Below are 13,113 nucleotides of genomic sequence, written 5' to 3' on the forward strand. Positions count from 1 at the left end.
ACAACCAGGAAATTGTCGAGGTGTGTGCTTTCTTTATAGCGCTAGTGGCTACCCCGTTTGCGGGTGTAGATGCGCCCTTTTCGCCGATTTGTCTCGTTTTTTTTATTTGACTAGTTTGACTTTTAAAGCCGGGCTTAAGCTCTGAAGTCACCCAAACTTCCCTACGAGGAGAGGACCTCCACTCTGGCCGAACAATGAGGTGGGTAAAGCGGCTCAAATCCCTTCATCTTCATTGTGTTTCCAGCCTACATTTTGTGTTTCGGCCACTGGTTTCACAAAGGCGACTGACCCTATAATATCTCTTTGGAGTCTGCTTAGTAGTTTAACCGCCACAGCAGTTGTTTCCGACACATTACATCGCATTTCTCGTGGACAAATAACTCGAGCTTCTGTCTGTTATGGTGTTGTTTAACTATCTTACAGGGGACACGCTGTTGAGCAGGTTTTGTGACCTTTGCTAACTTGATGGCTTGTGTATCAGAAAGTATTCGTGTTAGCAAGGTCGTCCTGAAAGCTTGTAACGTTACTACCACCATTGTGGTAGTGTGGCTGCCTTTGGGAAAATATTCCCAGGTTGGGGTTGAGCAGCTGGTCACATTACAAAAATAGATTTGTTTTAAACACTCCTGTTGAATATTGTTTTGCTCATTTGGCTGATGCAGTTAAGTACCATTGTGCACGTAGCTACCTAAACTAAACCACTATCCTGCAAAAATAACTACCATATAAAATCATAAGTTAACAACGGTGTATTCATAGCTAAGATCAGGGTAGTTTATAGAACATGTGAATGAGACTCAGTGTCCTGCTCGAAGGCACTTCAGCATGGTGGATTTTCCCAGGGGGCTCCCTCAGTGACACAATGCTGCCCAGAATACACTTGCTGTTAATATCATGTCATGCATCTCAAAGCCACACATTAAACCTATCGCTCTTCTACAATTTTCGCCCTCTGGGAAAACCGAGGTTTGAACTGGGAACTAAATTTCTCAGTGGAAAGCCCATGTGCACAAATTCCATATCCTGTCACAGCCTGTGCAGTTGGCAATTACATGCTTTGAAGCCACGGCTCCTGGCTGGGCCTTTTTTTCTCCTTTTCCTCAGTCCTTAACATTTAAACGGAGCAGCACTCCACTTAGGTCAAGGGCCAACTTTTGTCGTTTGAAAGTTTGACAGATGCAAGTTTAATTCAAGACCACAAGGTACACCAGAGTACAGTGGTACAGGGCGGATAACCTGTGTGATTAGTTCTTTATCTCCAATCTATTGCACTTCCCTTACTGTAACAATATATCGCAGCTCGGCACATGGGTTGGTCCAGGGTTTGTATTTGTTTTGCACATATTTCTGCATAGTGACTTGGATTACAGGAGGCACTTTAGCTGCCAACAATTCTGCAACAATACAGTAATGCATAAAAAAAAAATTATTTATTAAAAATATTAATTGAGTTAATGCAATGATCAGAAAAGATTACTATGGTAACATACAATACAGAATACATATGCAGTTTTAATATGAATGTTTTCTAGCAAAGCATGAGAAATGATAGAATTAGTAGAAGAATTCACTCTCATTTTTTCTCTTTGATATACCTGTGGTGTGGGAGTTATTTTCAGGACCAACGATTCATAATCCTTTATTAATCCCTCAATGAGGAAATTCCCAATGTTACAGCAGTAAGGGATGGGGAAGAAAGTACAGGACACACTATGGTACTAAATTGGATTATTACACATCATACAATAAGATAAGCAAACTGCTTTATTGTCTTATTGCTCAGCTGCACTCAAAAAATACTTCCCCAACCATAAACCTTTGCAGCAACTAGACTGCACCAAACCCACTATGTAAATATTAAAGTCTATTGCATTTGTGTCTATTTTCATGTTTCATCAGGCCCTTCAAAGTGGTCTCTCCTAGCTGTTGATAGGTGAAATTTGTCTTGATAATAGTAGGTCTTACTTGATCTGGATGCTGCTCCTGTTGGCCCTCCACCGTGGCCTCAACAGTTGATGCCATCTTGTATAATAGGTAAAGACTGGAATGCAGCTCCACTCATGCTCATTGTCATTTGTGCCTGTGGTATGTGAATGTTGACACAGAAGTGCAGTCAGTTGGTCAAAAGTTCAACAATTTGACCCAGTTGAGAAAAGGTTTCAGTAATGCGTCCTAACTTTACGCTACCTTTTACATTTGAAGTCATTAGAAACGTCCTGCTATTGCACTTGTGCAGCGTTCTCTCCAATGACCACCTTTAGTGCACATCTGTTGGTTCAAAGCAGACGCTCCTAAATAAAAAACAATGCTGAGATCACTGTATCAGCATTTCAGACTATCTCATCCTTTGGTTAGGTGGCACAGGAAGTGCACGCATCTTCATAATGATTCACTGTTATTGTCAAAGGTGACTCCTGTTTCCCACCATGACTCATTGACTGGGTCTCTGTGACTAAAACTTATGTCCAATCAGACACCAGCAGTATGGCTGCCTCAGGCTCAGGAATTAAAGCATATGACGTAAGCAGACAGGTGTAATGCATCTGCTTACTAGACTGTTTGCAATCTAACAAGTTCCCTGTGCTCAGTTTAGAAACTTGACATGCCTGCAAGCGATGCAAAACTGGGTCCTCCACTTTTCTCCTTCCTTACACTCTTGCATGAGCTTTTTATTGATCAGCCTTAAAAGCTGGGAAATGGCCTCCCCCTCAGTATCCTTTTGTGTGCCGGCTCCAGCTTTCTTCTGCCTAGGCAGTAACTGGAAAGGAATGCAGCTCTAACAGTGATCTCTGCAGTTTTGCTGTCAGTCATATCCTCTTCTTCTATCAGATGTTCAACGTCTTGACCTTATGTCCCAACAGGACAGTAACTGTTATTTAAGGCATTTAGAAATATTATTGCATGTATTTCCTTGTAAGGACAACAAGCTGAAACTCATTGGTGTTGTGATAGTTTTGCGTTTATGACACAGTGTTGTGTAATTTTCACAACAGTGTGTGTTGGGATGGGTCTCTACTTGTTCTCCTAATTCCTTTGCACAGTTGCAAAGTGTTTTCTTTCGAAGTCTATCAGTGTATCACAGTATAAACTGATTTTTTTTTACTCCTTAAAATCTATCTAAAAATTTAAATTTTAAGCAATGACATTTTTTTGTATTCTAAGATCCCTTCATTTTTCACTTAAATGCATAGCTGAAGCTACGTAAAACGGCATACGTCTTAACAGATGGACGCATTTCTGATTCTCCCTTTTTTTGTTTTTTGCAAACTGTATCAGAATACATGGGATACATTTTGCACACCTGAAATTACTTTTAGTGGGAACATAAACAGAGTCTTTAAATTAGTTTTTTTAACCAAAGATTTCCTAATATCCAAACTTACCCTCGCACACCAGAAGCAATAACAGTTTGAGGTAATTGGTGAGTGCTTGAGGGAATTCTTTTCTGCAGCGGATTAAGAGTAAGTTAATATTTCATGCATCCTAAAGAGTTGCATGCTGATATGCTCTTCAAAAGACTCGCTGTACAGTTTGTGTGACAGTGTGTCTAAATGATCACAAAAGCATGTAGGCTTCATCACTCCGTTATTGAAGTTGTCTTGTCCTGTGAGCCCCCCCCCCCCAACCACCAATTTACCCCTCTGGGTCCTCCCACCTCTCATGCTTATAAATAGGCCATTATGATGGCCTGCCTCTTGGATTAGACGCTTTGCTACGTGAGTTGCTTAACATACAAAACCTACTATTGTCTACTTGGAGACAAATCCAGTTTCCTTATGGTGGCTGGCGTTTTTCTTCTTTAATTGTGTTGTTGTATTAGGCAGTTATTAGAGCTGTAACAAATACATTTTGCTGTACAATTGTCTCAAATAATTACGATTAGCAATATAATTGTCATAAAACATTGTTTTTTTGCTTAAATGAACATAAAATTGACAATAGACCGGTTATCGTTGCTTGTACTTGTGACAGTGCAATGACAATAAAGTTGAATTCTATTCTATTCTATTATCCTCATCAGTAAAAACAGAGCGTGTTCAATTTCTCTGGCTTGAGGCAGCTGCAGGCCAGGATGTTTGGAGTTGATATGGCACACCAAATTCCTTTCTCAGAACAGTAAACTTTCACCGTTCACCTTTTACATGATTGTTACCGGCCAACTCTTCCCCTTTAAGACAGGTAGCCATGTGGGCAACATAAATATGTGACGTAACGTTAGTCCAACAGGCTTTGTTATGGGAAGTGAGGCTCTCACTGTGTAGAAAAGTACCGTAAACTGACAGTGATGCACATGCTTTTCGATGGGTAATGAAGCTACCATAGTGACTGTTTTACGTATGTTGCAAAGGTGAACTAAATCACCTGAGAAATGCATCGTTATCACAACGTCTCCCGGCCAATTATCACCACAGAAAGCTGCTTACAGCCAGGCTAAAGCTAATATAGTTAGCCTAAAGAAACAAGGGGTCCGTCTGTCCCAACTAACGTTACGGGGTGGGGCCGCGATGCTGTAAACGTTACATTAATCTACAACAGAAGTTGGTGTCATAACTTAATTTACACTAATTTAAGTGTTTGAATACACAGTTTGTTGCTAGTGTGTGACATGCAGGTCTGCATGCGCAGCGAACCACCAATCACAATCCATGTTGATGGACTTATCAAGCAACCAAAGCAGGCCCCGCTAGTCAACCACAACATGAAATTTATTATTATTCACTTTAGCATGGATTAATAGGTCAGTCATCCAGAGTATTTTCACTTAATTTCCCTCTCCAAAATAACTTCAGAAGAGTGGTCACAACGCTTACTTGCTTTGGTTATTGTAAAGTATTAAAGTTCAACAAAGAATGGTTCACAGTAGAAAAGAACCTTTTTATCTTTATTTTCAATTTTGATGCACTCCCCGACAAAATCACAGCAGTAGTCGATAATGATTTTATTATTCCAAAATAATATTCTCTGGTCCAGCTCAGCTTAAAACACCAAATCCATTAGGACATTAGCATGTTCACTACCAAGCCTGTTTGTAACCTTTTAGGCTGCCAAGACGTTTCAGCTGACTTCAGTCGTTTACACACTTGACTGTCCTGCTGTTACAGATTTGAACTAACCACAGAAAGTTGCCTCGGTGTGCCGCTGCAGAATGAATAAAGGGAAAACCCAATGGATATTTGGCATTCCAAAAAGATTTCTAACTGGGGTTCCTATTGGCCTGGCAGTCCACCAGGGCTGTACAGTTAAATGGGGAACATTACTTAGGCCACGTCCACACGTACCAAAACAATCTTTTTCCCCCCTTGTCTTCTCTGGCATCGTTTCAGGTTTATAGGTGGTGCTGATTCTGCTACAGAAATTCACCAAAAACGGAGAAGAAGAGGTGGAGCATGCACATAAGCTTGCGCGCTGTATACAGGCAGACAGTATAGTTTGCACTGGGAACCCTAATAGACTCAATATCTGACATAGCAGGAACACAAGCATGTAGTCCGCCAATGTTGTTGTTATGAGACGTCGTTGAGGGGTAAGAGGTTGAAGGCTAGAGGTCGACGGGTGTGGCGATGATATCATCGATACGCAAGTATGCGGCTTTGCCGTCCAAATGAAGACACGAGGGTGCCGGTTTCAACTTTTTTCACACTGGGACCAGGTTTTGAAAAAGTGCGTCTTCAGGCAGTGCGTTTACGGGATTTGTTTAGACGAACGGCCAAATGATGCAAAACGTGCGTTTGCACCAAAAAGCGTTTCCGTGTGGATAGCCCCAATCTTCTGGCCATCACCAACGTTAAATATAGCAGGACAAACAGCTTTGCAGTGGCCAAATTAAGACAGAAAGACACATCTACAAAACCCTGTGGTCTTTTTGCTTTAGCCAGACAGAGTGACATCATCCCAGCTAAAGGAGAGCCTGGGTCTAACACTGAAGTGAAACCAAAGCCTGTTGTGGGCAGAAGTGCTGTAGTGATATATTGTATGGTCAGCACAGCTAATGGCACAAAGATACATTGGGTTCATCAGGGGTCCACTGCTTAATGGAGCGTAATGGATGCCAGTTGGTATAAAAACTGCGTTATGCTATCAGCCATCTTAAGCATTCCTGCCTTTCAGATCCTCAGATCTGAACTTCAATTATCTGGTATGATGTTGATTGCTGATACACAAAGGCTGCATTAGATAAAACAGTATTGAAGAAAAACTTAGCAGGTTATTTACTGGGCTGCATTTTCCTTATATTATCATTAGGCACCACTTACACTCTGGGTTGTTGTTCATAACTTAACAGAAAAGGCCAGGCTTAAAAGGAGAACCTGTTTTGCCTTCTTCCGTTAAAGACTGAAGCATTTTTCGCATGGGTGACACTTTTTTTGCCTGATGAGCGATGCACATAATTATGTTTATAGAAAGAATTGTTGCTCTTCCCACTCTGTCTGATCATTCTGTCTATGCGGCATTCTGGTCTATTTGAATGGCATCATTGGGGATCTTGATGTTGAGGTCAATTGAGTGGTCAAAAGAGGACTATCTTTTTGTTAAAGATTCATTTGCTGAAATAGTTAATGCTCACTGCTTAGTCATGGGTGAATATTGGCCTGAATGTAACTTTGGCTGTTTTGTTTATACATAGATTCAGTCAGTAACAGGATAAACATCACTATGTGGAAAGGCATATATATATATTTATATATGGGTGTCACAAAATGAGCTTTTGATTTTGACTATTGAAATTAGAGATCTACAAATCCCATCTATTGTCTCCCCCCCCCTCCAAAGTTGTGAAACTCTGTTTCTTCCTTCTGATATCCAGTGGCTCTTATTGTGGCATTGCCGTCCCTGTTGACATTTTTTTTTAAACTGATCAAGTCCTTCGTTTGCATTTCTTTAAACCAATCACAATCGTCTTGGGGGGGGGGAGGGGGGTTGCTAAGCTCCGGACTCAGCGCTGCTGGCTCCGCGAAATGGTCTCAGGAAGGAACTTGTTTTAGTGGAACCCGCAAAGACGCCAAATACAATATTAAAGGGAATTAACTGTTAACACACAATACAGTAATGTTTGCTATTTAAACAGTTGGTAGCTAACATTGGCAGATAAGCTCGTTGACAGCAACATTATTGTTCATGTTAAATGAACAATTTTTGACGTTCAACCGCATTTGTTTGTGTAATGCATTGTAGGACTGTTCTCTAAGTAGCCACTATCTGCAAGGAAGGCAAATGTACGGTCAAAGTCTACTCACTCATGCCACTCAATGAGTGAGAAGAAGAACTTATGATTTGGTGTTCTTATTTTTTGTCATCTTTGGGCTCAGAGTTGAGGGAAGACGTGTATTCTCTAGTGTAAAGGATATTGTGTGCAAGCCATGCAGCTGAGGAGGGGGGAGTTTTTCTCAGTGGATTCTTCTTCTCCAGAAAAGTAGACCTGCCTCATCAAGGAGGATGTGCTACAACCTGTAAAAGGAGTTGAGCGCAGTGAGGAGGACAGAGGTAAAATTGTTCCAAATATGGGCACTGAGTGTGTCAGTAGTCACCCCCCTCCACATTCCCCACCCACCCACACACACACACACACCCTCAACTCCCCCACACTGTCTTACAAGCAGGAAGGAATTCATCTCCACTCTTGAAGTGGTCACACAACAAAATGAAAGTTCTTGGCCAAACGTCTGTTCAACTTTTCCTAAATGCTGGATAAACAATGCCAGGCAAAGGATGAGTCAGTGGTCGAAGAATGCGGAGGTGTTTTCTTAGTAGAGGAGTTTTAACTGAAGATGTCTGACTCCATTCAGACAAAGATATTGAGAAGAAATGCTTAAGAATAGCTGAAATAGCAATACCTGTTTCTGTGTTGCTGACTTGTGGAGGCAGAAAGCAGTAGCCTGAAGCAAATGCATGTGTGTGTCTATTTATGTGCTTTAGCAGCATGCTCAGACCTATGTGGGAAGAAACAGGCTGAAAACCACAACTAAGTTAGCAGAGGAATAAGGCAAATGAGGTCTAATACAGATCTCCTTTTCTAGCATAGCCCTAGTCTAATTAGTAGGACAATATACTCACTCACTTTCCAAACGTCAAAAATGTATTTCATTCAACCTGTGAATTTGTTATTTAATTTCCTTGTTGTAGGTTATATGTTAACTGTCAGGTATTTCAGCAAAGAAGAAAAGAAGAAAACTTTTTTAATTGTTTTTTTTTATATGAAAACTGCAGAATCTTCAGAATAATTTGTATATGTGTTTAAATTCCTGCTTGTGTTTTATATTTGAAAAAAAGTAGCTGCATCAATGGGGAGTTTATTACCGGGTCTGGGCCACATATTTATATTAACATTTATAAGACAGCCGGAACTGCACTTTGCAGTTTTAAAGCTTATCTTGCGCCTACTTTTACAGTCTGTGATAGTCGCTAAACATTGACATGAGAAACAAACAGGTTCCATAAAAAGTATGTTGTTCAGAAAGGTTGATTTTTGGAGTCATGTGGACCCGGCCCGAGGGTGGTTTGAGGACAGCGTACTGTCATATGGCCAGGCCAGACTTTCCATGTCCGAGTCAGCATTAGAAGTCAAGTACCTTACCACCATCATGACCTCAGTCCAGTGTGTGCAATGAAGCTGCAAAACCCTTATTTAAAGGACAATTCAGTCTCTTTTGCATTATGGTAATAACTAACAAGCAAATGTTCTGATACCACACTTGATTAACCTGTGCAGCCTGGCTTTCATAATAGTGTATGCATTCCTTTGCTGGCACGTCGTGTTTTCCCATGTTGCTTATTTGCAACAAACTTTCTTTTCTCACTTCTGTCTGCAGGCCAACGGGACTTTCCCACATGCGTCTGGTGTCACCTATCCAGGTGGTGTGGTAGAAAGTGCAAGTTTCACTCTTCACTTATGATTCACCTGTAAATGATCACGGGAAAATCATATAGAGCATTTGTATGTACACATTATATAGAGGCCTTTTTTTTTTTTTTTAAATATCAATATTTATCATGCGTCATCTGTGAAATGCTGTCTCTATTTTTATCAGGCCGTGTGTGTGTGTGTGTGTGTGTGTGTGTGTGAAACTAAACGGTGGGAAAAGCAGGCTACAGCTAAATTAAGACTTTACAGTAAAAATAAAGACAAGTATTGAGTGATTGTATTTTAAATGAGCACAAGTAAAGTAGTACTGACGTAATAACTATTATATATGATATATAAAACAACATGAAAAAACATGAAACAGCGGGCGGGGGGGGGGGACGTTTGTTTTGGTATGTGTGGACGTGGCCTAAGTGACTGATGGAAACAACAATCTTTGACATTCGTCCAGTATTAAATAAGATTGTTGCATTCAGGCAGTGGCAGAACAAGCTACAATGTAAGTTAATATGGCTTGTGTGCAGCTTGTATTTACCTTCATAAAAGTGCTCGTTTTGCCACTGACAGGCTCAGATTAATACTCTAAATGTCTGACAACTTTATGGAAAGGATCCCTTCAGAGATAGTCTTTTTTTTTTTTTTAACCAGAAACAGCTCTGAAATTGTTACCGTTAAACCACAGTCTGGATTTAAAAAAAGCTGTACTTTTAGTGTGTGTATAGAGCCAACATACTTTCACATGTAAATGAGTAAACTTTTTATTTCAACCAAACCTAGGGTTGTGACTGTTGGAAAAGTGGAGAGCCGACCTAAAATGGCTTTTCATAATTTTATTTTGTTTGTCGACTTTGAATGAAGGGTATTTTACGATGCAAAAATTATTGTTTTTGCATGTTTTCGTATTTACATGGTGTCTGGTGGGTTTAGCGAATACGATTTTGCCGATGTTTTTGTGTAAAAAAAAAAGAAAGAAAAAAAGGATCTTACTCTTACACATAAACCTCCTTAGAAATCCTTTCCATAATTTTGTCAGACACATAGAATATTAATTGGAACCTGTTAGTGGCAAAACAAGCACTTGTCTGAAAGTAAATACAAGCTTTACAATTGCCCTATTAACTTACATTGTAGCTTGTTTCACCATTGCAGACTGCAGCGATCTAAATCTATAATACTGGACTCATTTCAAAGATTGTTGTTCCCATCAGGCACTTATACATAAAACATAGGAAAATAGGGTCCAGGTTGAAAAAATGGTAGATCCCCCCCCCTTTAAGGCTGATGATGTGTGTGTGCTATTTGGCTAAGTAAACCTGTCTTATGATACACAAGATGAATGTACTCCTATCCATTCCACTTTATACTATGTTACAGGCCTTCTTATCTCTGCACCAAATATAACTATGAACTGCAGCATTATGTAATGTATATCTCTGCATGAATGCCACTGAAGAAACAGATCTTGGTTAAATCATTTTAAATCAAATCAAGTCTGAGAGAATGGTGAGGGAAGTGGAGGAGAGCGGCAGAGGAGCGTGGTGGGAGGTCAGGTAAATGGAGGAGGCAAGAGACAAAGCTACTGGGCCTGACTGTACTTGCCAGCACATTTTGGGGAAAAGCTCTGAGAGCACAGCCTTATACAGACATTTCCAAGAGAGCATGTGCCCCGGCCGTGCGCTACAGTTTCCTGTTAACCCCTTGCAGACCGAGAAACTGCAGAGTGCTGAAGAACTCAATCTGGCTGTAATAACGACAAGTGACGACAGACTGCATTCAGTTTGTAAGTGTTTTTCAAAGTAGGCCTGCAATTTGAAACATCACTGATCTTTACCTGTGTTCAAGTCCTCTGTTGCGAAGTCCTTAGTGTGGGGTATTTGGTGGCTCAAATCAAAACCCTACCACAACATCATGACCTATTTGTGCTTAGCAGAAAACCTATTAAGCTAAGTGACCATTTCACTTGGCTCCGCCGTCAGCGACTGTGTCCTCACTAGTAAACTGGTGGTCCTTGTCCGAGGAAGGACAGAAATAGATAGTTTATGACTGCGCCTGTCGTGGTTCATTCCAGTACTAAGTCAGTCCAGTCAAATCCAACTGTGGGTCTTCTACAGCCTGTTACACCCAGTTTACTGGGTCAACACATGGACACATGTGTTGGCAGAATGACAGGTGCGAGAGTATGCGCGGGTCCTCGTCTTTTTGCGCGTGTGCCACACACGCTTTTGGCGTCTCAACGCCCATAGTTCTATCAATAATACAGCTGCTTCGTCTCACTCCTGAGCCCTTGCTTTCTCTGCCATTAAATATGCATCCATTTCCCAGTCCGAAGTCTCTGCCCCCTCCCAGTTCCCTTAAGCCCTCTCTGCGGGACAGACATCAACAGCATGCTTGATGCAGATCCGAGAACGCTGCAGTATTTATCCATCCAACCCATGGTAGCTTTAACCTGCTCACAGTGACTGAGTGGCGTTGAGTGTGGATTTAAGTCCACTGTCAATGTTAAGCCCAATTCCAGAGTGCTTTCTCACCCTTGTAAAAAATCCTTTCTTTATTCGCTTTTGTTAAAATATTTGTGACTTAGTTTTATAGGTATGTGAAGCTTTTATTCCTTTTTATTTGAGTTAAAATATTAAAACCACATATCCAAGATATTGCAAACAACCCTTTGGGATGTGCACATCCACTTTGTCAAACTGAGAATTAAAAATCATAATTGTGAAAAGCAATTGATTTCAAAATACAATTGATTGTTGTTTTTTCAATTATTGAACATCCTCAGCATGAGAGCCCAAACCATATTGGCATTTAAGTTAAAAACATACTATAATGATATATTGGCATAAACTGTTACATACACAATCTGTAACATACACAAACATTTCAAGGAGTTTTCTTTTAATAATTTTGACCAAGATATGTGCTTGGACATTGTACATTGCTAGTTGGCGGATAAAACATGTGATTGGCACATAGTTCTAAGTTATCTCAAACATATCTCTGCCATTTCTGACTTGCATTATCTTGTTATTTATCAGTTTAGATAGAGCTGTTGTAAGCTATAATCGGCCATTTTATTGTTTAGGCATGACCTACTTAGCATAGACCTAAATAACCTTTCTAAAATGTTTGGCTTTCATTCCACATTGGACCTCTATCTGTATTTATTACACAGATATTAATGTATTAGAAGTCCTTTCTCGCTCAGCACTTCTTACTTGTCCAAACATTTTCCAAGAATAGATCCCGCTTCGTTCCAAGTTACAACTGTTAGTTTAGTTAAGTATTTGTCTGTTTGACCAGTAGAAATACATACAAACATAACTTGTTTGTTGCTAAAATATAGGAAACATAAGTAGAGCAAGACATCTGCAGAAATCCCTCTAGCTACAGATTGCCAGAAAGCATACAGGAGAGGATGTTACTATGAAAAATTAGACCAACATTCACTGTGGCACGTTTATTATGTGTGCTAAGTAACACAATTGCAGAAGTTTGCTTTAAAGTTTGTAGAATACACTTTTCTATGATTGACAACAACCCTCCTGATGTATTGTGACATGTTAACTACTTTTAGGTAAATATAGCCTCTATGTATATGTATGTCTGCATATTGATTGTTCAGGCTGAGGCAGTCCTTATTAGGCAGTGTTGGCAGCAGGAAGTGGGTTGTGGTTTTGGTGCTGTGTCAAAGGAAGTAACTGATTATATCACAGGCGGGACAGATGGAGGGAGAGGTGGAAGACATGGATTCTGGGACTATGCAGAGAGCATAGGGGCACAAATAAGGAGAGGAGGGGGAAGAATTGGGGGGGGGAGCACTTTTCCTTCAGTGGGAGACACCTTTTGTTCCTCTGTGGCTGTGTTCCTTTCTACCTTCTGAACTTGTTCCAATTTCTTTATACCTCAAAATACCTGTATATGAGGTATTTCAATGGGCCATATTTGTTGTGGTATTCTTTTCTACTATGAAGTATTTCATTATCTTTATGCAGACACTCTAAACTTGCATTCCTGAATGCTTTGTAACTTGTGTATATACTGAACTATAAATAAATGTTTGGTCTCTGATCTCATAGCACACGCTTTCTTGAGAAGTGGAGTTTGCTACAGAGCAGGTGGAAGACTCTAGAGCCTCGTCTCTTTGGAGGAGCTCGACACAACTTCCCGTCTTTGTCAGCATCTATTGTTATCTTGCCATCTTGTTTGGCATCAAACTAATCTATTTTTCTCCTTGTTGCATTCCTTTTTTTATT

At 40.3% G+C, this 13,113-nt stretch overlaps 1 protein-coding gene across 2 annotated transcripts in view; it reads left to right on the plus strand.

Annotated features, from left to right (window-relative positions):
• Positions 1–6: 6 nt before the first annotated feature.
• vaspb (vasodilator stimulated phosphoprotein b) overlaps positions 7–13,113 on the plus strand; it is a 27,264-nt gene continuing 14,157 nt past the window's right edge. For both annotated transcript variants that reach the window (XM_032509398.1, XM_032509399.1), the window contains exon 1: positions 7–199. In XM_032509398.1, coding sequence (XP_032365289.1) covers positions 195–199 — 5 coding nt within the window. In that variant the 5' untranslated portion in view covers positions 7–194. The remainder of the gene's footprint in view (positions 200–13,113) is intronic.

This window comes from Etheostoma spectabile, chromosome 3 (genome assembly GCF_008692095.1).
Source record: "Etheostoma spectabile isolate EspeVRDwgs_2016 chromosome 3, UIUC_Espe_1.0, whole genome shotgun sequence".
In the NCBI taxonomy this organism is placed as follows: domain Eukaryota; kingdom Metazoa; phylum Chordata; class Actinopteri; order Perciformes; family Percidae; genus Etheostoma; species Etheostoma spectabile.